Consider the following 27866-nt stretch of genomic DNA (forward strand, 5'->3'; position numbering starts at 1 on the left):
CCTTCTCCGGAGACTCAGGGCGGCTTACAATGCGTTAAGCTCTTGTACCAAGAGAAGCGGCTTTGAATCAGGCAGCCCAATTTTCTAGGGAGGGTGATGTGATTGGCAGAGGAAATATCCTTCCACCTGCATGTGAGTGAAGAGAGTTAAAAGTTTATGTCTTTGGGGCAGGAGGGGGAATCCTCTTAAAACAGTGGTTCTCGTAAGCGGACGCCTGGGAGACGACATAGGGGATCTTGTGAAGGCTTGAAAAATGTTATTTAACTCTTTTAGGTCTTGGGGGTCCGTGGTCACAAAAGGTATTTAAAGGGACTCTTGAGGTGAAGCAAAGGTTCAGGACCACTGCCTTAAAACGTTTCCCGTTTTCTAAGTCTCCTGGAGGTGCTGTCTTTTTGAGGTTCTTTAAACCACATTAAATAAAACTAGGATTCAGCATTTAACCAAGTAGAACTTAGTACACACAGTTCTTGACTTGCAACCATGTCGCAAGGTCACTCGCTTTGCAGCCATATGATGAGTGTAACGGGCATTACGGTTGTACATCAAGGATTTACCTGGATTGTGGCAAATACAGCTTTGATCGTATGTTAGGCATAAAGAAAGTTACACAGCACAAATGCACCCAATGGCTTTAATCCCGTTCGCTCCATGATTTCAAAAATACACCATTACAAAAAAAAAAGTACAGTCTGAAATTGTATCTTCAGGCCTTTGCTTCCAACAGTCTCCCTTAAACTATTGACATACTTCAAACTTGTTACTTTTTCAAAATTTAAGCAGAAGCTGGCTGGGTAATGAAAGGAAGGGGAGGGGGAAGCGGCCTATCTTTTTAAGATCAGGAAGTAAAACACAGGTCCTTTCTGTGCTGGGCGGGCCAAAAGAATTACTAACTGGGACTTCCCATCGCTGTTCTCGGGAGGGAGTCTGTGGTGTCGGCCTCGGGAGAAGTTGTTTCTGGGGACTTCACATCTGGAATCTCCATCGATTTCACACCCGGAGTCTCCACCGATCCCTCATCCGGAATCTCTGCCGATCCCACACCCGGAATCTCCGCCGATCTCACATCTGGAGTCTCCACTGATCTCCCATCTGGAATCTCCGCCGAGCCCGCAGGGGCGTTACTTGCTTTGCTGTTTGGATACTCGATTCTTTCGAAGAAGAAAAGCATCTCGCAGTGCATGGTGTGGGGAAAAAGATCTACCGCCGTTGCTTTGATAACCCGGAAGGGGCTGCCCTTCACGCGGTGAGAAGGCGCTCGGCAAAGGCTACGGGAGAGAGGAAACACAGTATGAATCTTCATCCTTTTATTTGATGACTTGAGGCTGCTTCTTTCACTTGTGGCCCCACCCCCACCCCACATCGCTGGGTGGACTGGTTTCAATTCTGCCCATCTGGAGGGGCGGAGGGGTAACGTGAATCAGTAATTCGCCCATAGCAACCTTCATAGGCGAAGGAACAGCCCAAATTAGGCTTTCGGGGGGAAAAAGATTAATATTTGTAGACTCCCAACCTATACGGTCCTGAAAGCACCCTCTGCCTTTGGGCAGGTTTCCCCATTGCTGTGGGTAGTTGCCCTAGGGCAGGGATGTCAAACTCAATTTGATTGAGGGCCACATTGGGGTTGTGTTTGACTTCGGGGCCATGGCCGGGGGTGTGTGCCCAACCCTCTCCCAGCTATAACGGAGCCTGGGGGAGTGCAAACAGCCTGCCTGGGCTCCATTTTCGGCCACAACGGCCTCCTGCAGCCCTCTGCCACCTTAAACAGAGCTTGGGGGGCTGCGCACGGCCTCCCTGAGCTCCGTTTTTACTGGCAGAGGGCTGCAGGAGGCCGTAGTGGCCGAAAAAAACTGGGAGGGCCACGCACGGCCCCTCCCGATCTCCATTTTCGCTGGAGGCACCGTGGGCCGGTCCTTTATTGTTTCCAGGGTGGCCAGATCTAAGCACCCCGCGGGCAGAATACGGAGCCTGCGGGCTTTGAGTTTGATACCCCTGCCCTAGGGCTTCCGGGGAACAAAGGCTGTTTTTGATATTGGATTGGCCTGTGGAAGGGATAGACCCGTGATGGCAAACCTATGGCATGTGTGCCAGAGGTGGCACGCAGAGCCCTCTCTCTGGGCACGTGCGCGCCATTGCCTGCTGCTCTTCCGGTTTTCAACTGGTCTTTGTGGGTGCTGGAGTGCCGGAAAATAGCCTGAAAATAGGCCCGAACACAGCTTGAAAACTGCTCGGAAAATGGTCTTGAAAACAGCCTCAAAAACAGGCATGTGCGTCTTTGGGTTTCCGCTGCTCCAACCCGTGCAAACATCAGCACTGGGGTGCCAGAGCACCAGAAACCCAAAGACCAACTGGCCAGTGTGCGCATATGCACTGGCCAGCTGCTCTTTTAAGTTTCTGGCGCACACACATGCACGCATGTTCCAGTTTGGGCACTTGGTGCCGAAAAGGTTTGCCATCACTGGGATGGACCATAATCTGCCACTCTGGTCCAATTCGGGTTGGCAGATGTGCTCGGTGTTAGTCTGGGGTATCCGTCATGGCCTGTTCGCCTTGGTAGAGAGACCCTTCTGGACATACAGACGGCCGATGACATAGCCCACAATTTCATTTAGCCACACAAGACCCTTCGCCTCATCAATGCCCCCTATTTGGGGGGGGAGGAGGGGGGATTGACCAGGTTGGAAAACACGCAGAAGAGCCCTTCATCCTGCAGTGGATAGACAGCGGCTAAAATGACGGAAATGATGATCTGTAGACTCACTCCACAAAGTTGTTCATAGCAGCTCGAGGGTTGCAGGAGACGTAAAGGAGCTTTTTCAAGTGCTCGGCTTTTCGGATGGCGAGGATTACTTTGGAATCTAGAAAATTACACCGTTGGATAAACATCAGGCTGTTTTAGCTGCCGCCACAACTCTGAAGAAAAGGCAGGTTTTTTTATCCCCCCCGTCAAGAGAAAAGGCAACAATGCAAATAAAACGACAGTTAACGCCAAACGAGGGAATGTTAAAACTCCACCGTTAAGAAAGAAAAGTAGGAAAGAGCAGACGGTAATTCTACAGATCCTTTTCACCAGGAAAACGAAGGCTTAACTTCGTTCAAAGTTACCCTAACTTGCTTTGCCAGCATCTCTCTATTTCATCCCCCAAACTCAAAAAGGCAAATTTGGCATTCCCCCCCCATCCCAAAAGTAGTAAGGGGCAAATTAGAAGACCGTTTACCGATCAAACAGAGCAGAAAACTGGCAGAGTGGCTAAATAACCTACAAGCAAAGAAGCGGTTGCTTCTCACGCACAATCCCTTTTTGTCTTGCCGTGCCACGTTTTCATGCACCGTTGTGTAAATTTAAAATTCTATTTCCGTGATGGCGAACCTATGGCACGCAGATCCCTCTCTCCGGGCACAACACCCGCCAGCCAGCCCAGCTTCACCGCGCATGCGTGCATGCCACCTGCTGGCCAGCTTGTCTTCAGGTCTCTGCCGCGTATGCACGGGGCCTTCCCCGATCTCCGCAGTTTCTCCCCCCAGCGTGCGCTAGCTTTCTCTTGCATTTTTGCTGCCCGTGCCTTCCTCAATCTCCACAGGTTCCACCCTCCACGGCAGAAATGCAGGAGAAACTGAGGAGATCGAGGAAGGCATGGGTGGCAGAAATGCAGGAGAACGAATCTGGAAGCCAAAACGGGGGGCGGGGGGGCATGCACCATGGGCGCATGCGTGGGGGTGTGCTGCCCCAGCTACGGACCCCAAAGAACACAGCACACACACAGTCCGTTCAAACCTTAATTTACTAAATAAACCAGTCTTTACAACAGCTGTTAATTAACTGCATTAACAGCCGCCAAGAATTCAAAGAATAATAACTGAAAGGTTACTGTGGTTGGCAGAATGCCCAGAAGCAATTTGCAGGAAGCTGATAAGACAAGACACGAAGGTATGTGAACGAAGTTGTTCCCTGCAAATTGCTTCAGTCGGCGTTCCTCCTTAAATAGGCTAAGGGAGTAGCCAATTAGCCTCAAGCCTTACTCTCGAGACCTCCTCCTGAGGAGCCACTCCTGCCTTTTGGCAGCTCTGCGCGCCCGTGCATCGAGAAGAGGGTCCTCTTCTTCCTCTTCACCCATGGAAGCTTCTGGAGGTTCTGAAGGCCCTGGCTGAATCCCCGCCTCTGGCACCACATCTTCTCCAGCCTCCTCATTGTCTGACTCGAGTGCCAGCTGCACAGGCTGCTTGCGCAGCACCACACCAGCCTCCTTGCTGTCTGAATCAGCTACTAGCTGCGCAGGCTGCGTATGGGCCACAACGGGGGCACTTGCATTGCATTTTGGAGATTGGGGCACGCGCATGTGCGTTTTGGGCACTCGGCACCAAAAAGGTTAACCATCACTGTTCTACTTAAATACGGCCCTGTGGTTCCCTCCCTCTCCCCACTTACGTAAACCTGCTCGTGGGGGATCCACAATTGTAACTGTGTTGTGTAGCGCTAACGTGTTCACGAGGTGAGGAACAAGCTCTTCAGCTTTCCCACAGTGGAATTCAACATTCATCAACCCTGAAAGGGGAGCAAAAAAAAAAAAAGAACACGTTTATATTAACGTCTTAACATGAGAAATATAGTAATACCCACGCCACAATTCCTCATCTACAGTTGGAAATCTACAGAGTTTGTGTACCGCAATGGTTCCCAACCTTTTTCTTCACCACAGACCCCTTTAAATACCTTTTGTGGCCACGGGGCATGGCCACGGACCCCCAAGACTCAACTCAAGATTTAAATAACATTTTTCCAAGCCTTCCTGAGCCCCGTGACAACATCATGGATCCTGTGCGAGGGTCTCCATGGACCACAGGTTGAAAATCACTGGTGCATTGTACCTAAGAACCGAACGCTATTCTCGCATTTGGTTCTGCTAGAAATCTTCAGAGTTGACGAAAGTGAGCAAGAGGTTTCGACATTTATTATATTTTACCATTCAGCTGAGCGTTTGCTTTGGCATCTTCAACCGCTTCTTGGCAGAGTTCGACTCCGATAACTTTCTTCACTTTCTACACGATAAAAAAAAAAGCAATAACCGGTTAACTCTTTGCTGGGTATGAGCATAATGATGGCAAAAAAAAAAAAAAAAAAAGTTAGCAGAATCGGGTACGGCTCACTTCACAACTGCCTGGCTTAGCAATGACAGTTCCAGTCCTGATTGTGGTCGTAAATCCAGGCCAGCGGTCGGCAACCTTAAACACTCAAAGAGCCACAAAAGTCCTAACCGGAAGCCCCCCGTTCAGCGGTGAAACCCACTTACCTTCACTACCGGTTTGGGAATGGGAGCGCGCACGCTTCTTCTACGCATGCGCAAAGGTCAAAACAGGACATGATTTCCCAGTGGGTGGGCGGAGCCTCCTGCCACTGGTGCTACCAGTTCGTGCGAGCTGGATAGATCCGGCTGGATTTCACCACTGCCCCAGTTCAATTCTGGAGCCGACCGGAAGTCCGGTTCCCTCCTATAGAGTCTCCTCCTAGCGTGGCATCCTTTTTTCTCTGCAGACCGGCAACAGGGAGCCACAGCAGAGGGATGAAAAGAGCCACATGTGGCTCCAGAGCTGCGGGTTGCCTACTCCTGGTCTAGGCCTACATACTAAGCAGGGGGGAGAGGGGCTGTGATGTTCCTGCTCCCCCTTCCCCGTGGAAATAAGAAGCCAACCTGTTCCTTCACCTGTGCAAGAGATATGCCAATTGATCCAGTTCCACAGCAAACATCCAGCACCGTGGTTTCCTGGTTGATGTCGGCCCAATCCTGAATGGTTGAATACAGAACTTCGGCTGCCTTCGTGTTCACCTGTGGAGTCCAACATTATTCTTGCTATTAACTCATCTATCAAGCAGGGAAGAAGCCACTGGCAAAAATCTCAGAGGGTTGAAGTCAGTTTGACTTGCCGGAATATCGAATTAAAAGTTACAGTGAAAAACTTAATACAGCTTTGTGTATTGAAAAGCATAAAAGCACATTTGGACTCGAGGGGGAAAGAAGAAACGACAGGACTTTTACAAGAAAGTCACAATTTCTTTTTATCTCCGCCACCCACCAACACAAGTATAAAATGAGAATAGAATAGAATGAGTTGGAAAGGACCTTGGAGGTCTTCTAGTCCAACCCCCTGCTCAGGCAGGAAACCCTACACCACTTCAGACAAATGGTTATCCAATATCTTCTTATAAACTTCCAGTGTTGGAGCATTCACAACTTCTGGAGGCAAGTTGTTCCACTGATTAATTGTTCTAACCGTCAGGAAATGTCTCCTTAGTTCTAAATTGCTTCTCTCCTTGATTAGTTTCCACCCACTGCTTCTTGTTCACTAGCACTCTAGATTTATTTTACTTACTGACATCATTTAATAGCTAGCGAGAAGAATGGAGGGCCCTTAAAATGCAGATCGCTGAATGCCGATCAATGCAAATCTCTTTATTTCAATTCTTCCTTTAAATCAGCTCGTATAATTTCACCCTTTAAAGTTTTAATGTACTGGGAGGTTGACAGTTAATTCTGACAAATTCTTGTCCTCTTTTCTTTGGGGGGGGGGAGAGACTAGGAAAATGGGCAGCTCCTCCCTTTTCCTAAAAATTCACTTCAAAAGACCATCCATTAATCCCAACTGCAAAACCAGGTTTAAAGCACAACATCGTAAAAAGTTACCTGGAAAAAAGCATGGGGCGAAATCCGGAATTTTAACCCCAAAAGATCTTCCTGTATGTACTTATCACCAGCGATGTTGTTCAAAATTAAATCTTCCCGATTCGGTGATTTTCTGGAGAGGGAAGAAGCACGAAAAAAGGGGGTTTTGCGACGGCCATCCTTGCATCTGCAAACCATATTTAACTATGAAGATTATGGATAAAATAAATCAGGGCCAGAAAACGGTTCTAAGCTGATGCTGGAACTTATTAATGCAATGATTCTTCAGCTGCCATATTATAACAGCACAATTAAGTCATCACAAATAATGTTCACATATTAATGAAATGGAAGAGCTTAAAATGTTCCCATTTTATTGGGCGATGGCTATTTAGCAACACTCCCAAGGGACCAATAGACAAACCAGGAAGCAAAAATTCCACTAGTTAACATTTCATTCTAATCTATTTCCAGCCCCTCCTGACAGTAACTAATTACTCTGACAGTAAAGCAGGGGTGAAATGCTCCTGGTTCGGACCAGATCGCCTGATCCGGTAGCGATGGAGGCGGGTGGTTTTGGTAGCAAAAATCCCTGCCCCCCCCATTGCCCAGCTGAGCCACGCAATCATCAGAGGCTTTTTTTTTTTAAAGCATTTTTTCTACAACCTCTTTGGCCGAAAAATGCTTTTAAAAGTTTAAAAAAAAAAGCCTCTGATGATCGCGCGACTCAGCTGGGATCATCAGAGGCTTAAAAAAAAAAAAAAAGCTTCTGCCGATCAGGCAACTCAGCTGGGATCGTCAGAGGCTATTAAAAGCATTTTTTTACAACCTCTTCAGCCAAAGAGGTTGTAGAAAAAATGGTTTTAAAAGTAAAAAAAAAAAAAAAAAGTTGGCCACGCCCACTCAGTCATATTAACCCCCCCCAACAAGCCACGCCCACAGAACTGGTAGTAACAAATTTTACATTTCACCACTGCAGTAAAATAAATAAAAAATATTCTTGGATCTTGGGGGGGGGGGGGAAACAGGCTGGGTTGCCCTCAGTCTACAGTATTTTTTTTTAATGAACCTTGACATTTTTCACTAAATGCTTAGCATTTTGAACATTTAGCTGTATTTTATAGCAGTTTATAGTTTCTCCCTTGTAGGGAGGGATGGCCTCCCATGACCGACAACCCTGAAAAATATATTTTGTCGTTACCTCTGGCCTTCTTCTACAAAATATAAAGATGTTATGCCGCTGCCTTTCCCAGGACCTTCTGTGAAGTACTTAGCCATAGAGGATTGCAATGTACCACGTTCTTCTTTGCTTAATTTCTACAGATTCCCCCCCAAAAAAGCACAAAAAAACAACTCAGAAAGATGCTGAGATGTCTTAAAACAGCACAGCAGCCTTCAAAAAAAAATTAAGAAAAATGAAGATAACATCTGAAGCAGAGCTGACATTTTTAGATTAGATTAGAATAGAATTCTTGTTTATATTTCTGAATCTTATTTTAATTTCTAAAACTTCCCTACCTTTTGTTATTACTTCATATAATATTCATTAAATCTTTATTTAATTATTACTTCATCAAATTTAAATCTTTATCTCTAATCTTAAAAATATACCAATTTAACAATTAAACAGAGTTCTTAATTCAAATAATGCAACGTAATACAATTCCCAATTATTTCCCTAAATTCTGTCTATTTATCAATACCATTTATATAAAAGCCAATTAAATAAGTCTTATTTAATTAAATCATAATCCTATATCGTTTCAATTTTCTTTTCTTTTTTGCTTAGATAAATGGATTATTGAAAATACTCAAATTATTACAATTGTTATAGGTATTTAAACGATATCCCAATTATTATAGCCATCAATTTTCTCAAATAATACCATCCAACATCTTAATAAAAATTAAGGAAGATAGAGAGAAGAATATGTTACAGATACTTAGAATTGAAATATGGATTGAAGCTAAAATATTTGAAAATTAGATTATGTAAAAAGAAAATATATTAATGGACATAATGAGAATAGAATTCTTTCTTGGCCAAGTGTGGTTGGACACACAAGGAATTTGTCTTTGGTGCATAGGCTCTCGGTGTACATAAAAAGATACATTCGTTAAGAATCATAAGGTACAACACTTAATGATAGTCATAGGCTACAAATAAGCAATCAAATCATGCGAGGTAAAATTTCTCTGAGGAAACCATGCGGTCAATCCAAGAACAATTAGCAGTTTCCTGAGACATCCAAAAAGCTGCCAAAAAGATGATAGAAAACAAATTTTTATCATTACCTGTGGGTTAAAATAGGCAATTGCCATGACGTGGCCATTCGAGCTAGTACGAACTGTTAGCTGTTTCCAGTGTCCTTCGTAGGTTTCTGGGCTATAAACGCCGTAGGAGGTTGACCTGTAATTTACAAATCCTTAATTACTAAATCAGGACATTGTAAGTGCAACTGTTGATAGGGAGCTGCCCAGCATCCCGTGTAAGATGAAGAGCTGGCTGTATAAATACCGATAGAAGAGATTTTTTGTAGTTCAGAGTTGAACTGTGGGGTCCTTGGTGCTCTCTGAGCTTGGAGATTTTCTTGCAGATGTTTCATAACCCTATTAGGTAACATCTTCAGTGCTGTGCAGGGCAAGCCACTGTATATAAACTGAGAGCAAGTCACTGTATATATAAAGAGAGCAAACTCCACGCCTTTCTTGCACTGATCAGTGGTGAAATCCACTTACTTTCGCTACTTCGCGCGCGCGCCTCTTCTGTGCATGCGCAGATGGGTGGGCGGAGCTTCCTGGCGCTACTGGTTCGGGCGACCTGGATAGAAGGGGGGTGGATTTCACCACTGGCACTGATGATGTTACCTAGTTGGGTTGTTTCAAGCAAACAACCAAGTTCAGAGAGCTCCATGGCTGTATAAACGTTTTATTTTTTTTCAAAAAAAAAAAATCTTTGTTAATTCTGAAAAGAGGAGAAATGAGACATTGGTTGGTTGAAGACCTTAATAAAAAATAATTTCCATCCATTATTCTTTGTCTGGCCTTCGGGTACTTTGGAAAATAAATTGACCCCCTCCTCTCTGTGGCAGCCCCTCAAATATTGGAAGACTTGCTATCATGTCTCCCCTGGTCCTTCTCTTCACTAGACTAGCCATGCCCAGTTCCTGCAATTGTTCATCATATGTTTTAATAATAATAATAATAATAATAATTTTATTTCTATACCGCCCTTCTCCTGAAGGACTCAGGGCGGTGTACAGCCTATTTAAAAACACAGAAACAAAACAACAATTAAAATTTAAAATCATTAAATAATTAGGCTCCAATTAAAATCCCAGAAATTTAAAATACCCCAATTTAAAACGTTATGTTAATAGCCCGGCCTGGCGGAACAACAGGGTCTTCAGAGCGCAGCGAAACACCCGGAGGTCGGAGATCTTACGTATTTCCGGGGGCAGTTCATTCCACAGGGCTGGGGCTCCCACAGAGAAGGCCCTCCCCCTGGGTGTCGCCAGCCGACATAACTTGGCTGATGGCACCCTGAGGAGACCCTCTCTGTGGGAGCGGACTGGGAGCGGACTTAGCCTCCAGTCCCCACATCATCTTTGTTGCTCTTCTCTGCACTCTTTCTAGAATCTCAACATCTTTTTCATAGTGTGGGGACCAAAACTGGATGTAGTATTTCTAGGTGTGGTCTTACTTCTACAGAGGAACTATTGAGTCTGTCATCTGCACCTCTATAACTGTCTGGTTTGGTTCTGCAACCTAACAAGACAGACACAGACTTCAGAGGATAAGTAGAACTGCAGAAAAAAACCATGGCTACCAACCTGCCTTCCATTGAGGACCTGTATACTGCACGAGTCAAAAAGAGGGCTGTGAAAATATCTACAGATCCCTCGCATCCTGGACATAAACTTTCAACTCCTACTCTCAAAACGACACTATAGAGCACTGCACACCAGAACAACAAGACACAAGGACAGTTTTTCCCCGAACGCCATCACTCTGCTCAACAAATAATTCCCTCAACACTGTCAAACTAGTTATTAAATCTGCATTACTATTAATCTTCTCATTGTTCCTATCACCCATCTCCTTCCACTTATGACTGTATACCCGAACTTTTTTGCTTGCATCCTTACAATTTATATTGTTTCCTAGTATGATTTGATTGCTTATTTGTACCCTATGACTATCATTAAGTGTTGTACTTTATGATTCTTGATGAATGTATTTTGTCTTTTTATGTACACTGACACCATATGCACCAAAGACAAATTCCTGGTGTGTCCAATCACACTTGGCCAAGAAAGAATTCTAATATAATTCTAATCTAATTTAAGCCTTCATAGAGTGGTATTAGTACCTCACGTGATCTTGATTGAATATCTGTGTTAATGCAATTTAGGATTGCATTGGCTTTTTTGGCTTCCGCCGCACACGGCTAGCTCATTATTTAATTGGTTTGTCCACTAAGACTCCAAGATCCCTCTCACAGTCACTGCTATTAAGCCTGGTTTCACCCAGTCTATATGTGCGCTTTGGTTTTTCTTGCCTAAAGTGTAAGATTTTACTTTTCTCTACGCTGAATTTCGTTTTTAGACAATGTATGCAAACTATATTTGTCTATCGTGCAAGAGCCAAAGTTGGAGAAACAGAAAGCAGAAACCTCAGGTAGAAGAAACATTCTGAAAACTCATTAACAGCAGACGGCTCACCGTATGTAGTCCTGGAATGCCCTGGCCACCATTTTTGCCTCCGTGGGAACGTGGATGGTCTCGAAGGGTTCCACAACAGCGCAGGAACCCCCCTTGTATTTGCCCAGCCGGAAGCCGACCGTTTTATCGTCTTGATTTGGGCCTAAGCCAATCAAAAATTCACATTTGTTGCGGTACTCGGTCTAAATGCAAAGCAAGGCAACATTCAGAACAGAGCCATCAGGGACGAGGCAGGTTGCCCGGGGTGGTGCAAAACGAACGCGAGGAGCGACAATCACAACCATCGTGAGAATACAGGCAGTCCTTGGACTTAAGGTAAGGTAAAGGTAAACGTTCCCCTGGCATATACGTGCTAGTCGTTCCTGACTCTAGGGGGCGTTGCTCATCTCCGTTTCAAAGCCGAAGAGCCAGCGCTGTCCGAAGACGTCTCCGTGGTCATGTAGCCGGCATGACTCAATGCTAAAGGCGCACGGAATGTTGTTACCTTCCCACCAAAGGTGGCCCCTATTTTTTCTACTTTAAATTTTTTTTTTACCTGCTTTCAAACTGCTAGGTTGGCAAAAGCTGGGACAAGTCACGGGAGCTCACCCCGTTACGCGGCACTAGGGATTCGAACCGCTGAACTGCCGACCTTTTGATCGAGAAGCTCAGTGTCTTAGCCACTGGGCCAACGAATCCCCTTCCTTGGACTTAACAACTGTCCATTGAGCCTGGAATTACAGTCGTTAAAATCATGCCGGTTTGTCATTTCACGACCGACCCAACGTTACCATCTTTTATATGGCGGTCATTAAGGGAACCACCCTGGCTGTGAGGGGAATTACAGAGAAGCTGTGAGAGACTAAATTGAAACAAGCCTGAAGAGCAGACCAGTGCTAAAATCTAAAACCCGAGCTAGAAGTACCTTATTTTTCGGACTATATGAACCCCCCCCAACAATGGGCCGAAAAAAGCCCCCAAAATGAGGTGAAAAAGCCCTCAAAACAGGCCAAAAAAGCCTCAAAAACAGGCCGAAAAAAGCCTCACAAAAGGTCTGAAAAAGTCCAGAAAAAGTATTGAAAACAAGCTGAAAAAAGCCTGGAAAACGGGCGGAGGAAAGCCCCCAAAACAGGCCAAAAAAACTGGAAAAGGCCCAAAAAAATGGCCCCCAAAAAAGGTAGGCCCAAAACATTTTTTTGTTGTTTTTCTCTTCTAAATTTAGATGCATCTTAATGTCCGGAAAATACAGTATTTTCTATTGTTTCAGGATAATATGGTATATATGATGCACATTCATGCAAAAACAACACACACACCCTACTTTTATCATGTTTTCCTATGTACAGGTAGTCCTCGACTTACGATCACGATGGAGGCCAAGATCTGTCGCCAACCGAGACATTTGTGAAGCGAGCTTTGCCCCGTTTTATGACCTTCCTCGCCACAGTTGTTAAGTGAATCACTTAAGTAGTGGTTAAGTTAGTCACACGGTTATTAAGAGTGACTTCTGGCTTCCCCCATGGACTTTGCTTGTCAGAGGGTTGCAAAAAGGGGATCCCAGGACCCCTGAGACTCTGCAATGGACATAAATATGAATTTATGAATTTTGCTCACCTGCAGCCATGGGGAATGCTGCAACGGTTGTAAGTCACAAGTCTCTTTTTTCAGTACCGTGGTAACTTCGAGCGGTCACTAAATGAACGGTTGTAACTCGAGGACTATCCGTACTACAGTCACTAAACGACCGGCCCTAAGTTAAGGACTACCTGTATCCATTCAACCCTTTACGCGTCTTAGCAACTACTCAGTGCGAAGACCAAGACTGAGTAGTTACGTCCTGCGCTTTGCTTCCTCTGACTTTGATGAAACGGGTATCGCGCGAAACTCCCGGTATGCATGACCTGTAATGGGGATGGCTTCACTCCCTCCAAGGGGCAACAAAGCCCATCGTGCTTCTCCTTTTGCAGGAACAACCATGGGAGCAGCGCTCGGTTGTTGTTTCCCATGTCCCTGAAATCAAAAGTTCAAAAAAAAAAAGTTTATTAGAGATAAGAAAACGACTAAACCAAAATCAGGGCCCTGTATTCTGCCCCAGCTACAGACCCCAAAGAACGCAGCACACACAAAGTCTGTACAAAACTTAATTTACTAAAATAACTCAGACTTTTTCAAACAAAGGCTGTTAATAAACTTTCTTAACAGCCTACAAGAAATCCAAAGATAAACTAATCACAATCTTACTATGGTTGGCAGAAAGCCCAGAAGCAATTTGCAGAGAATCCAGACGCAAAGGAGAATGAACTAAAGTTGTTCCCTACAAATTGCTTCAGTCGGCGTTCCTCCTTAAATAGGCTAAGGGAGTGGCCAATTAGCCCCAAGCCTTACTCTTGAGAAGACCTCCTCCTGAGGAGCCACTTCTGCCTTTTGGCAGCTCTGCGCTGCCTCCTCTTCATCCTCTTCACATAAGGGAGCTTCTGGAGGTTCTGAAGGCCCTGGCTGAATCCCCGCCTCTGGCACCACATCTTCTCCAGCCTCCTCATTGTCTGACTAACTGCTGGCGCTCCTAATAAAGGCATCTTTTGAGTTCGCTTCAGAGGGTTTGTCATGTTTGGGGAGCTGGGTCAGAACATGGAGAAGTTCAGCAGGATCAGGTATCTACCAGGGGAATGAAGCTTCCAGAAAATCAAATTACCTGGTCAGTTTCGCCAACACTTCTTCACACTGCTTCCTCTTCTTCACCAGCTGGTCTTCGTAGGGCATGGCCCACAAAGGAGTCACCACATCCGCTATCTGCTTGCTCAGAGGCTCCTCCTCACCATCTTTGGATGAAGCCGGACGCTTGGCCGACAACTCTTCGGCGCCTTCCTCTCTCTTCCTCTTCTTCAAAATGGGATCCGCTTTTGGTTTGGCCAAGCGGACGCTCAGGTTCCGGTTCTTCCACCGGACCCCGTGGAGAACTTTCATCGCTTTGTCCCTTTCCTCCTCGCTCTTGAAGGTGACGAAAGCAAAAGTCTGTTTCCCCATCAGTTTTATCTTATGCGGGTTAAGTCCGTATTTGGCGAGGAATTTCTTGACTTCGTTAAAGCCGATGTATCTGGGGAGATTCTGAAGTTCTACCTTGTAGATTTCCGAAGTGAACAAGTCCTCTTTAATGTACCTGTACATGTTGGAAGTATCTGAAGGGTTCTCCGTATTTGTTTCTTCGGTTTGGATCGTCGATTCCGGAGTGGTACATTTTGGATCCACCGAGCGCACGCAATCCTCGTTTTCTTCCATTATTTCAGCCTCTCTATAAAGAAAAATTAACAGATTTGACTCCTTCACACCACTAAACCCTGAACCAAATCACAGGGGAGATCATTTGAGGCTGGGGTGAAATTCAGCAGGTTCTAACAGGTTCTGGAGAACTGGTAGCGGAAATTTTGAGCAGTTCGGAGAACCAGCAAATACCACCTCTGGCTGGCCCCAGGAGTGGGGAGGGAATGGAGATTTTGCAGAGATGTTCCCCTGCCATGCCCACAGAACCGGTAGGGAAAATTTTTGAATTTCACCCGATTTGAGGGTAAAACTAACTGAATGAATTGTCTTCGGAAAACGTAATAAACCACAATTAAACTGGCAAGGATTAACAGAGAATCTTTGTGACTCTTAGCCAGTTATGTAATAAAAATCAGCTTTAAATAACTACAAGACATGGAGTGGCTCAGCAGCTGTACTCTATCATCATCATTTAACAATCCCATAATCCCTTGCGGCGGTAGAGTCTGGCTAACTGAATGGAGCTGAGAGTTTACTGGATGCCTTTCCTGTTGCCAGTGCGGAGTTTTGTTCAGCAGATATATTCTCATGGTGCCCAGAGAGAGAGATATCTGCCTCTAACTGGGACAGTGATGGTTAACCTTTTCGGCACCAAGTACCGAAACTGAAGTGTACACACACACACGCCGGAGCAGTGAAACCCGGAAGAGAGCAGCTGTCCAGCACGCATGCATGTGACGGAACCCAGAAGAACAGCTGGCGACGGCTATAGGTTCGCCATCACGGACCTAGGATCAAAATCCCGGCTCATGATTGTGAGGCAAGAGTTCCACCTCTAGGCCACTGCACCACTCTTAGCAGCTGTACTCTATGCGAAGTATTAAAGAAACAGGAGACAACTTTAACAAACTTATCCTAGCAAATCATTAACCAGATAACCAGCAAAAACACAAGAAAGCAGAAGCTGAGGGTTGATCCAGGAAGATCTAAGAACATAGACTCACAGGGTTGGAAGGGATCTCGGAGGTCTTCTAGTCCAACCCCTCATATCATCCCAGTCCAATGGTTAAGCAGTCTATTTTTGAAAAGCTGGGAAAGTGAGTGGTTGTTAACGCCCAGCTTCAGCTACAATTGGCCGGGTTGGGTTGGGTTGGGTTGGGTAGGGTAGGGTAGGATTTTTTATTGGCCAACTGTGATTGGACACACAAGGGATTTGTCTTTGGTGCATATGCTCTCAGTGTACATAAAAGATACTGTGAAGTTTCCGAAAGATGCCCTAATTAATTCATGAGCCATGAGCCGAACTTCAAAAGAAATACAGTCATTTATTAGGAGCACCATTTCGGCAATATTCGGATGCAGCCAGAACTAATCCCACGTAGATTTACGTTCCCCTATGACCCTCTCTCTCCCCTCCTCTCTGGCCATGTCATAAATCACATTCTCCAATTAACCACTTTGGCTGGCTGTGAAATCCAATACCCTCCTTCTGACTACGGTCAGGAAGAATGTATGGAATGCACTTCAGTTAGGGAAATCAATCGGCTCTATCACTTCTCCCTCCCTCCTGCTCATGGCAACTTGAAAGCTTTGCAAGTTGACAGATACCTTCATCAAGAATCATAAGGTACAACACTTAATGATAGTCATAGGGTACAAATAAGCAATCAGGAAACAATATCAATAGTAAGGATACAAGCAACGAAGTTATTAGTTTTGTGCTATTTCTGGGTGTCATTTTGAAAAAAAGTTTTTGATTCCTATTGAAATGCTGGCTGGAGAATTCTGGGAATTGAAGTCCATCTTAAAAGTTCCCAAAGTTGAGAAACCAACAGGGTTCTTGAGCAGGAAAGGCGAGGGGGGGGGGCTCAAGGAATCCAATTGAACAAGTTGTTTTTCCATAGGAGGGGGCGGGCATTAAAACTACATCGCCCAGAACCCCCTGCGCAGGAGTCTTCCAACCTAAGCCTCCTACAAGCGGGGGCATTCCTGCATTTGCAATCCATCGGCATCCGGAGGGCGCCAGGCTGGGGAAGGTTGCAGGGGCGGCCCTATGTTGGGCCAGAAGGCCAAGGAGCTCCCCCACGCTCCCTGCGTGGAACTTTCCACTCACCTCACCCGTCGCCGGGCCCGGAAAGACCCAACTCGAATAGCGCAGGCGCAGAAACAAGGGCGGGGCTTCTAAAGAGGACCGGGCCGGCATGACGCCGCGTGCGCAACGTCGCTCTGCCTAGCTTCGGCTTTTTGGGTTGGTTGGTTTTTTTTTTTTTTTCTCCCTCTAAGCAGGGCTGGGGGGAAGAAAAAATAAATCCCCGTATGTGTATTCGTGCGCACGCGCGTGCGTCCGGGTGAGCGTGCCCCTCCTCCACGCAGCGTCGAGTTGAGGGCGGGAGGGCTTCGCGCGGGGGCCGACGGGAAGGAGGGCGGGAAGCGCGCGCGCGGCGTGAGGCCTCCCCACACGCTGCTCTAAATTAAACCCCGCCGTTCCTCTCCTTTTCCTTCCCCCCCACCTAACCACCCCACGCGAGAAAGTTCGTTCCTCACCCGCGGGAGAACGGCGGGAAAGAAACCGGGCCTCGCTTGGTTTTATATAGAACAAAGCCATCGAGGTTAGGTAGGCCCAGGCTTTTTTTTTTTTTTTTTTTTGTAAAAAAAAAATTCCCGTCAGCCCTTGCGGCGGCGGCAGCAGCGCGGTGGGCGTGTCCGCAGCGTCGTGTGGGCGGAGCCAAAGGCGGCGCAGCGACGGAGCTCGCGGCGGGAGAGGGCAGCGGAGGCGGGAAGCCGCACGGCGACGGGGAGCGAGCCCAACGGGGGAGCGGCAGCCCCACCATGGCCGAGACGAAGGTGAGGTGAAAGCCGAAAGAAACGGAAAGCGGAGCCGCTGAGGAGGGAGGGGGGGAGCGGAATCCACGCCGCCGCCGCTGCTAGGCCCCTCAGGCGCGGGGTGGCCTCCCCTCACGGACCTCAAATGGGGGGGTGCTCGGTCTCCCCCCCCACTTAATCTTCTCTCCTCCCCCCATCGAATCTTATTACCCCCACCTCCCGGGAGGCTTCCTACCGCGAGCGCCGCCTGGGACTTCATTTCCCAGCATTCCTTGCCTTTGCCCGGCTACGGCCGGGCCTTCGGGGAGTTGTAGTTTCCCGGCGGGTCCTGCGGCCTCGTGCTTTGCTCCTCCCTCCCTCCCTCCCTTCTGGAGCGGCCCACTGGCCCCGCGGGGAAGGGGGGGGAATGGGCGAAACGGCGGGAAGGGTCCGGATCGCGCCCCTCCCCCCAAAAAAACCCTGGATGGTCTTTTAGTTGCCCTCCCCTCCCCGTGGCTTGTGGGCGGGTTTGTGTGTTAATTTTTGGCATTCCGAAGCCTGCCCCTCCCCCACAAAATTCCCGCCAGCCAGCCCCCCCCCTCCCGAGAAGAATGGCCTCTTTCCTACGAGGGTCTGTCTTCCCCTGGTTGGATATCAAGGCAAACCATCCCTGACCCCCCCCCCTCCAAAAAAAAAAGTGATGCCCGCCTATTGTTTTCTGCCAGGAATCCCCTTCCATGCATGACCCCAATAATGATGGTTATTTATTAAATTGGTCGTTATTAAATTTTCTTTTTTTAAAAAAAAATAAATACAAGTTTTTTATTTTTTTCTAAACAAACAAGTACATCCTTAATCATTCAGCGTTTGAACATCTTGAGTACATATTTTGTGTCTTCTACTCCCTCCTCCCATCTTTTACTAAATTGTCATGGCGCTCATCTCCCCCCCAAGAGGTGATTTTGCCCCCCCCCCCCACACACACACACACACATAACAAGGGTCCAAATTTCGTACAACTACTCCTCTCCTGGTGCATTTTTTTAAAAAAAGAATATTAAATTTCTATGCCTGTCTTAAACTTTTGCAGACATTCTTGTGGCTTCCTAGGTTCGCCAGTGTTTTGGACTCAAGATCCCTTTTGCCTTAAAAAAGTGATGGGGGAAGCTTCAATTGACTGGGTTATGTCTATGGAGGTGGTGTGTGTTGGAAATTTAAACTGAGAAAGCGTTAAAAGTATTTATTTGGCTTCATGAACAGCAGGAAAAGAGTGTGGGGGGGGGAGGCCACCCATTGAGAACTGGGCTAAACAAACAGCAGTGATTCCCTGAAATCAGGGGTTTTCAGGTTTCCAGGATTGAAAATTTTTAAGAAAGCAGCAGGTGTCTTTGGGCCTTCAGACTTTGATAAAACCAGATTGCTGTAAAAAAAAAATTGCAATGTGTGAAAGTCGCTGGGCATCATTATTTGTTTCAAGGTTGTATTTTTCCTTGAGTACAAAATGAAGTGCAGAGAAGGTTCAATTTTGGAGAAGGAAAACCTTCAGGTTTTAAAGTCCTCATTTATATAGTAGCCATCAAATTCCAATTAATCTGTTCTCATTCTTGGTTTTACAAACCAAATACAAGGGAATGCACAATTAGTTTATATTTTTATTTCTCTGCTGACCACTGCCAAAGACTCCTGGATAGAGCCTCAGCTTTTTGTGATAGTTAGCATCCCTTTATTGATGTTTTTATATACTCCTTTTACAAATCTGTGGGGTGGTTATTCCTTGGAGGAGGGAGAATGTTCACCAGCCGATTAGGGTATATTTTTAATACGGTTGGATGTCAATTGAGCACCATATATACCTATATTTAGAGGTGTTGCAAGCTGGCACTGGTTTTTTTCTGAAGTTTAGAAAGTGATAAGGTACCTAAAAACATTCTAAAGTTTAGAAAGTGGTAATAATATAACTAAAAATGTAATTTGGAGATTTCTGCTTGTGAGATTTTTGAACTTTGTTCTTTTGCAGTTCTGTTGACTCCCACAAAAAACTGCTGCTGCCGTTTTCAGAATGAAATAGGATTAAGTTAGCTTTCTAATGAAAGGCAGACGGGTGTGCTTATAAGACTGTCTATCTTAATTCTCTGAAATGATCTTCTCTAATAAGCCTGTGATGCATTTCAAGCTTTTTTCCTCTAACACTGCAGGATGCACACGAGGAGCATGACTCAGCAACTGACAATGCAGATGATTCTAACCACGACCCGCAGTTTGAGCCCATCGTTTCTCTTCCTGAGCAAGAGATCAAAACTCTGGAGGAAGATGAGGAGGAGGTTTTCAAAATGTAAGCTCAAGCTGAAGCTTTCTGCAATTAAATTAGCAGACTCACTGTCTTAACTTTCAGGAAATAAACTTTCCAGGTGTGAAACTGAAGTCCCAATTTTGTGGGAAATGTGATGGTGTGACAGGCTTAATTTTTTAACAAAATGAGTTGTTTAGATTCAGTGATGGAACTTTAGGACAGGAGTCCCCATCCTGTGGGCTGCAGCCCACTAGTGGTCTGTGAGGGGTTTGCAAGCACACATGCATGCCACACGCACAAATGGAGCTGCATGGGAAATGTTGGGCTCTAGGACAGTAAAGTAGATGGAGTTAGCAGACATGACAAAATTGATTCTCTAAATTAAAGAATTTACCTAGTTTTGTTTCTACTTGGAAACCACTTCTGGACTTTCTGCTCAAAACTGGGATGAAAATGAAAATTTGAATTTAGGTTTTGATGATTAAAACGATTTTGTAATTGATAGAAGTAACTCTTAAAGTTCTGAAATTTAAAAGGTCAGTGTATTATTTTTTTAGTCTGCTGCACTGAAGAAAGTCAGAAATCATTACTTTTTTGCATGTTTCTCTCCTTATTTTCCTAACTTTTGTTTCATCTATATTTTATCTCATCATGAAGCTTAATTTAAAAAGTGTTTGAACTCCATTGTACCTGACTGAAACTGACTTAGCCATCCCAAAAGTAAATTTTAAAGACATTTTATTTCAAAGGTGTTTCTCTAGAGGCTTTTATCAAACTATCACTTTCAGGTTTGTGTTGTCTGTTGAAGAAAATTAGTTATCTTAGTGATGCTAAAAGATCCTAATTCAGTATAATCTCTGGCATATTTGTTGCCATTAATTCCTCTTTTTTTGTTTGCATTTTATTTTTTCATGAAGGCGAGCAAAACTTTTCCGATTCGCATCAGAAAATGACCTTCCAGAATGGAAAGAACGTGGCACTGGGGATGTAAAACTCCTGAAGCACAAAGATAAGGGGACCATCCGACTCTTAATGAGGAGAGATAAGACTCTTAAAATCTGTGCAAACCATTACAGTATGTAATTTAGTATTCTTCTAATTAAGTTTGCTGTATATGTTGGTATTGTAACAACAAACTCTTTCAAATTGATAGCTTCGTTCGGCAATGATTGTAGAAAACTATGCAGGGCCCAATTACTGTATTTGGAGTTATAAGTTGGACTGTTAGAAACTGAATAATAGTGATAACATTATGAAATATATTCAACAATATTTTAAATATGGATAATAGACAATCGGACAGTCGTTCTTTTCTAGACAGACTTTTTGATCTTCCTTGCTGGTTCTTCACAGCTTTATAATATTGCTTGATCGTTTGTATTATCTTGCTGTATTACCTGTGCCTAATTCCTCCCCTCCCTCATTTTAGTCACACCTGTAATGGAGTTGAAGCCCAACGCGGGGAGTGACCGGGCCTGGGTGTGGAACACACATGCTGATTTTGCAGATGAGAGTCCTAAACCAGAGCTTCTGGCAATTCGGTTTTTAAATGCAGAAAGTAAGTTCCTTGTTTTGGAGAAATTGGACTTTTTAAAAAAGTGGTCTTCCTCTCCTTGTGGTTTAAGGAATGATGGGAAAAGCTCACACTGTTCCATGAAATCTGTTCAAGGTGCCAGGAGAGGAGACTCAAATTTTTAAACCAGAAAGGCATCCAGTGTATTAGAGGGCTGTTCTGCAGGAAGCCGAATCCTTGTCCCGATAAACCCCTTTTGTTTAATTTACAGTGAATTCCTCTCCAGCAAAGTCTTTCCTCTCCCACAGTCTTCCAAGATAGTTCACAATTACCAACTTTGATCAGGCTTGGAGAGTGGCCAGGCCAATATCTTTCAGACGCCGCAATACTTGGCAAGAATGCAGGAATGATCTAACTGTCTCCTGCAAACTCCACTCCCCTTTCGCTCCTCTTTTATTCCCTCTGGGAGGGGCCCTTCACCGTCCACCTGTGGCCTTACTCCTCAGTCGACCCTTGTTCTTTAGCTGTTCCCTTCGTCTGGCAATTCCGCACACGCGCACACTGGGAACAGGCTTCAGCTGTTCGTCTGCCTCACTGATGTCTGACTCCAAAGGCAGTTGATAACTGGCATCTGGCCTTGGCCTCATCTCTACCTCCGACGCAGAGCCCTCGTCAGAGCCTTCCCCAGACTCCAGGACTGGCCCATGTTCCTTCCCAACCTCCTCACTGTCTGAATCTGCTGCCAGCTCTACTGGCTGTTAGCGGGCCACAACAAGGGTTATCAATGGTGTGATGCATAGGTAGTTGTTGACTTACGATCACAATTGTCCCCAAAATTTCTGTTGCTAAAAAAAAAACCCAGTTGTTCAGTGTGCTTTGCCCCATTTTACAACCTTTCTTGCCACAGTTGTTAAGTGAATCGCTGCAGTTAAGTTAGTAACACGATCGTTAAGTCAATCTGGCTTCCCCATTGACTTTGCTCGTCAGAAGGTGGCAAAAGTGATCACATGACTCCAGAAATGCAGACACAGGTTAACAGAGTTGGGAGGGACCTGGTAGGTCATCCGGTCCAACCCCACTGCCCAAGCAGGAGACCCTACACCATTTCTGACAAATGGCAGTCCAGTCTCTTCTCGAAAGCTTCCAATGATGAAGCTCCCACAACTTCTGAAGGCAAGCTGGAGAAAACTGCAACCGTCATAAATACATGCCCGTTGCCAAGCGTCCAAATTTGGATACTGTGACCACGGTGCAATGGTCGTAAGTGAAAAAATGGTCATAAGTCACTTTTTCCACTGCCGTTGTAACGTTGGTCACCAAAAGACTGGTTGTATGTTGAGGATTACCTGTATCTCAGAAATTTGCAAAGGGATGAAGCAAATACGGATTCAGAGAGAGATTTCCTGGGCCTCAGCCTGTGAAGTTACAAAGCTTTCTCCTGCTGAATGAATTACAGGTAGTCCTTGACTTACCTTGACTTTATTTAATGACTGTTGTTAAGGTTACAACATCACTGGAAAAAGGTGACTTATGACCGCTGTTCACACTTAACAACCCCTGCAGCATCTCTATGATCATGGGATCAAAATTAGGATGTTTGGCAGCTGGTTCATATTTATGACGGTCACAGTGCCCCAGTCAGTGGGGAAACCAAATTCACTTAACTGTGTTACTAATTTATCAGCTGCAGTGGTTCACTGAAGAAAAGTCGTACGATGGAGCAAAATTCACTTAACTGTCCCACTTAGCAACATAAATGTTGGGCTCAATTGTGTTCCAGTTGATGGAACAGAAGTTGCCTTCAGAAGTTGTGGGAGCTTGAGACTTTTAAGAAGAGATTAGACTGCCATTTGTCCGAAATGGTGTAGGGCAGTGATGGCTAGCCTTTTTGCCATCACGTGCCAAAAGCTGGGGGAGTGCGGGGTGGTCACACGGGTACGTGCCCACACCCATAATTCTATGTGCCCTGCCCCCCCACGCATGCGTGCGCAACCCCCCCCCCCTGCTCCTCTCGCTTTTAGCATGTGATGGCCTGGTGGGCCCGGTAGGCCTGTTTTTTTTTGCCCTCCCCAGGTTCCAGAGGCTTTCTAGGAGCCTGGGGAGGGCAAAAACAGTCTTCCCCACCGCTCTGGAGGCCAGAAACACTTCCGGTGGGCCCAGAAGACCCAAAGCGCATGCGTGCTGGAGCTGAGCTAAGGCAAAGCTCGCGTGCCCACCAATATGGCTCAGCGTGCCACCTGTGGCATGCGTGCCATAGGTTCGTCATCACGGGTGTAGGGTCCCCTGCTTGGGCGGGGGGTTGGACTAGATGTCCTTCAAGGTCCCTTCCAACTCTGTTAATCTGTAAGGTTGATCTTACCCTTGTTTTAACCCTTTGCTCTGAGACTTAATTTTTCCATCTGAAAGGCAACAGGGCTTCTAAAAGGTGAAATTTGGCTGAAATCGTATCCACTGCATGCGAATCTTAGCCTGTGGTCTGGTGAAGCACATGCTTTCCTAGGTGTTTCGAGTTGCTTGCTTAAACCCATTGCAGCTTGATCTGTAATTTTGCTTCTTTCAAACAGATGCACAGAAATTCAAGGCAAAATTCGAAGAATGTAAGAGTGAAGTTGATAAAAAGGGAAAGAAAGGTAAGATGTTTGTACTCGCTTACTTCTGAAAAAAAGGAATATTGCCCTGCAATATTCTGCAGAAGCATTTCTGCAGAAATCCCTAACCAGACAAACAAGTAGGGAAGAGATTAAAATCTGCACCACATATTTTATAGAAGTGTGTAAGATGTGTATAGACTTCGTATGTGTTACCTAGAGCAGGCCTGAGAATTGTGCATTCCATTGAAGGGAGATAATTTCTCTCTCTCCCTTGCTTGGCCTGCCATTTAATACTCATTTTGTCCCAATTCTTGATTTTGCTTCTTTATTTTTCCTTATTGGAAAAGAAATAATAGAACCCTGTTGTCCTTAATCATCCATTCTTTCACATTTAGTCGTAGGAAATACATTCAGGATTTGTCTTGGAGAATATCCGTCCTTAATGTCAATTGTCTTTTATTATAAAAATATTCCAGTATCATTTAACCAAAATGGAATAAAAAAAAAACCAGTGGGCTGCTATTCAACATGGTATAAGTAGTCCTTGACTTACAACCTGTCCTCACACTTGTAACCATTGCAGCATCCCCACAGTCACATGATCAAAATCCCGGCACTTGGCAACTAATGTGTATGAGTGTCCTGGGATCACATAATCAATGTTTGCAACTTTTTTAGCCGGTTTCCAACAAAGTCAAAGTCATATTCCCTTAACGATTAAAGCAGGCGGTCATAAAATTGGGTGCGATTCATTTAACGTCCTTATAATGGAAGAATTATAGTCATAAGTCAAGGAATACCTGTGTCTATGAAATCAGGTACCTTTAGCTTTAATGGACAGAATGATTTTCCATCCGGTCGAATATGGTGGGAAACTGAAGCAATTGTTTCGAGACTTGAGAGCCTTACAAATGAAACAATATTTTTGTGTTTTTATTAATTCCGAGGTGTTGAGGCCCACAGTATTCTGGTCAATAGGTTTTCCATTTTCATCTGTATCGGCAGGCTCACTCTGCGCGTGACTACAATAGTTACAGTGCTTTTTAAGTCTGCTAGAGTAGCAGTCCAGAATAAAACGAACATTTCCTTCCTTGTGGATTTCTGTTCCAGTTGTCTTGGCACATCACATTTAATTCTTGAACAGATTTTTAACTGTTAAAACTTGTGAAAATGCTACGCTTTCAAGCAATTCTTAGATATTCAGGCAAAGCAAATTGGAAAATGTATATATTTGAACCACATTAGCAAAAGGTTCTCGTGTTATGTTCAGTTTTTGGCATATCTCTGTATCTGCAGTTCAAACTCATTCGTGCATTTATTACAAAGACAATGTTTTCCTGCCACATTCCATAACCTTGTTTCCAGCTAATGCCTATTAAATGCTAATGGTCTACACCGACATTTTTTAGCAGAAACAGACAAAAACGATAGCGCTGATAAAATTGCTGAAAAATTAGAAGACCTTTCTGTAAAGGACGAGTGCAAAGAATCGGAGAAGAAAGAAGACAAGGAAAAGACTGAAGAAAAGCAATAAATCATTTTGGGCCTTGTGTTTTTCTTAATTTTTTTTTCTTTTCTTTTTTTTCTTAATTTTTACAAGGGACTTTATAAAGAACTGTATTCTAATGTTTTTTTTTTTTTCTAAGCTTTTGCCCTTTTGGAAGAATTCTCCAGGAAAAAAAAAAGATCCATTCCCCAGTCATGAAAATGTACTGTGCTAAAACTCGCTTTTCCATAGTGGAAATACTTATTTATAGTCATCCAGGAGAGAGAACAAATAAAGCTTTGGAAACGGTATGAAAAAGGACAGGGTTTTCTATATACACTTCAGGTGTGGCTGCCCTTGTGACCTTGGGTTATATGTTTTGGGTGCCTATTTTAGGTGAGGTGTAGTGTAACTGAATTCTACTGATTGGAGGGGAAAAAAAAGAGTAACAAAGATGTTTTCTGATGCATTTGTGGCTGAATGTTGCAATGACTGAAAGGAGAAATGTTATGCTAAGGTTCCTTTTCTTGTAATTGAGGTTTGAGTGACCTTAAGTGTTCTTGCGCAGATTTATTAGGAGAAAAACGGCATGTCCCTTAGAATCTAATGTCATCCCACAATGGCCTATGACGTATTTCAAAATATTGCTGTTTCTTTTGGTCATCCTTGGCAAGCCAGAAAGGTGGAAATAATATCTTTTTTTAATTATTATCAAAAGCGGGAGATGTCCAGCGAATGCGATTTTTTTTTTTAAAGCTGTTTCGAAGGCCTTTCTCCTCTTCCCCCCACCCCCCTTGAAGAGCAAAAATCCTTCTTTGCAAATCTGGACAGGCTCTTCTGTGTAAAAAAGGGGGCACAAAGTCCAGTTCCTTCTGTATAACAATTTTCAGTATAAACTCCCATGTAGGTATGAAGACAAGTAATAACATTTTCTGTTGCTTTGCTGTCTCGATTATAGCGTTTTCATAGTGTGTTCTGGGGAAACGGGGTGGGGTGGGGTGGGATTCACCTTTTTTTAAGATAACTTTTTGGTTGTGAGAAAAAATAATCACCTTTCTTACTTAACGCCACCGGGGGTGTGGTGGGGAAGCACTGATGTCTGCATTTGCATCCGTTAGTCGACATGATTCCCTCATTTAACAATAAACTTTTGGGTAACAAAAAAACGTTTTCGTTGTGGGCTCCCTCCTCATTGTCACTGATACTTCAAAGAATATCCTGTTTAAGATTCACAGCCCAAGGACACCCCTAAGAGACCAAAAATGTTCTGTATGATGAGCTTCTGCATCTGTAACCGTGGGCTACGCTCACCCAACCTAGTATGTTGTCGCTTTTCCATCCTCGTGGCAAAATGGATTAATAATTGGTGTTTGGAAATGGGGTGGGGGGGGAGAGAGAGTTTTTTTTTTACTTATAACTCAGGCTTTCTTGGTGTGTGTATGTTCTGTAAGCTGTATTCCCTCCTTGGCCCATTTCTCTTGACGGTAGAAATCTCCCCCCAAAAGTAACACAGGTGGTCTGTCCTGCATATAAGTTGAGAGTGCCTGGTCTAGCTTCTTTCAAAAGATTCAAGTTCTCCATGTCAGCTTATTCTGGTGTTCCTCAACCGTGGCAGCTTTCATGAAGGTGTGCGGACTTCAGCTCCCAGCATTCCCCAGCCAGCCTATGGAATTCTGGGAGTTGAAGTCCACACATCTTCCGTGTTGCCAAACGTTGGCTTACATGCTCGCATTGAGAGTGTGGCTATAAAACATTCCTTTTCTCTTGTTTAAAGCAACATGCACAGTCGTCTTGTCATTACTTTAATTAAAAGCTTTTGTTCAATTAACAGCAGAACTGTTTGAACTCTTCCATGATCTTTTTCTGGAATGTTTTTAAGTATTTCCTTGATAGTCTGTCTCTCCCTCCCTCCCCCCAATCATCATTACATTTTTATGGATGTATTAGTTTCTTCCTGTAGTATTGTAATTTTTTTATTATTATTATTATTATTTTTGCGTTATTATACTTTGACTAAGGCATGACTGCAGGTAGGGAGATGCAGAAATACCTCAACCAGTCCCACGGACCTGTCAGTATACCCAACAGTAAAAGTAAAAAGGGCATTCCTTGAACGATTATTTTTCCAGACTGAAATCACTATAAATGATTTTATCAAAAAAGAGGCACTGTTCACCCGGCTAACTTTGAAATAAATTTAAGCTTCATCTTTTTGTTTTGCTTAATTCTTGTAATGTAAATGGCCTGTGTGTGTGTGTGTGTGTGATGGGGTGGGGGGAGGAAGCTACAATTCGGTGTGTTGTGTTTTTGGTTCTTAGAACCGTCGATCTCTATGGTCTCAGGATAACTTGTGCGTGTAAACTTGATCTGCCCTTTGAGCTATTTAACGACTGTATTGTAATTTCTGGGACATAAAAAGTGAATGATGTGCGAAGAAGGGAAGAGCACCTGTTGAATGTGACTCTTTAGTGCAGCTCCTCATCTGTCACTTTGGGTTTGGGAGGGGGGGGACAGGGGGAGAAAGGGAACAATTGCATCCATTGTTGCTGTGTGTAAATGTGTACTATGCA

General features: G+C 44.6%; 2 protein-coding genes across 4 annotated transcripts; one reads left to right on the plus strand and one right to left on the minus strand.

Annotated features, from left to right (window-relative positions):
• Window positions 1–617: 617 nt before the first annotated feature.
• On the minus strand, window positions 618–17800 carry TRMT2A (tRNA methyltransferase 2A). Of its 2 annotated transcripts, none has more exons than XM_034435820.3 (12): window positions 17673–17800; window positions 14049–14645; window positions 13258–13366; window positions 11378–11559; window positions 8949–9063; window positions 7855–7970; window positions 6675–6786; window positions 5697–5819; window positions 4959–5034; window positions 4424–4540; window positions 2759–2855; window positions 618–1265 (listed from the first exon to the last, which is right to left on the minus strand). In XM_034435820.3, exons 2-12 carry the CDS (start codon window positions 14630–14632, stop codon window positions 887–889), a joined length of 2010 nt encoding a protein of 669 aa, XP_034291711.2. In that variant the 5' UTR covers window positions 14633–14645; window positions 17673–17800; the 3' UTR covers window positions 618–886. The 2 variants fall into 2 exon arrangements, with proteins under 2 accessions (XP_034291711.2, XP_034291710.2); XM_034435819.3 differs by lacking the exon at window positions 17673–17800 and adding an exon at window positions 16728–16996.
• Window positions 17319–27509, plus strand: RANBP1 (RAN binding protein 1). 2 transcript variants are annotated; one of them, XM_034435821.3, is made up of 6 exons: window positions 17319–17458; window positions 19612–19748; window positions 20624–20781; window positions 21136–21264; window positions 23784–23849; window positions 25220–27509. In XM_034435821.3, exons 1-6 carry the CDS (start codon window positions 17444–17446, stop codon window positions 25342–25344), a joined length of 630 nt encoding a protein of 209 aa, XP_034291712.1. In that variant the 5' UTR covers window positions 17319–17443; the 3' UTR covers window positions 25345–27509. The 2 variants fall into 2 exon arrangements, with proteins under 2 accessions (XP_034291712.1, XP_034291714.1); XM_034435823.3 differs by having other exon boundaries at window positions 25223–27509.
• The last annotated feature ends 357 nt before the right edge of the window (window positions 27510–27866 follow it).

The sequence above is a fragment of the Pantherophis guttatus genome, chromosome 17, assembly GCF_059756535.1.
Source record: "Pantherophis guttatus breed Tessera chromosome 17, ASM5975653v1, whole genome shotgun sequence".
Taxonomy (NCBI): Eukaryota; Metazoa; Chordata; class Lepidosauria; order Squamata; family Colubridae; genus Pantherophis; species Pantherophis guttatus.

Coding starts and splice junctions, on each gene's coding strand:
- RANBP1 (XM_034435821.3), top strand. Junction 21,265..23,783: donor TCGGTTTTTAAATGCAGAAA/GTAAGTTCCTTG, acceptor TCTTTCAAACAG/ATGCACAGAAATTCAAGGCA. Junction 23,850..25,219: donor TGATAAAAAGGGAAAGAAAG/GTAAGATGTTTG, acceptor GACATTTTTTAG/CAGAAACAGACAAAAACGAT.
- TRMT2A (XM_034435820.3), bottom strand. CDS start 14,632: ATGGAAGAAAACGAGGATTGCGTGCGCTCGGTGGATCCAAAATGTACC. Junction 9,064..11,377: donor GCATTCCAGGACTACATACG/GTGAGCCGTCTG, acceptor TGTAAATTACAG/GTCAACCTCCTACGGCGTTT. Junction 1,266..2,758: donor GCTATGAACAACTTTGTGGA/GTGAGTCTACAG, acceptor TCTCTCCCGTAG/CCTTTGCCGAGCGCCTTCTC.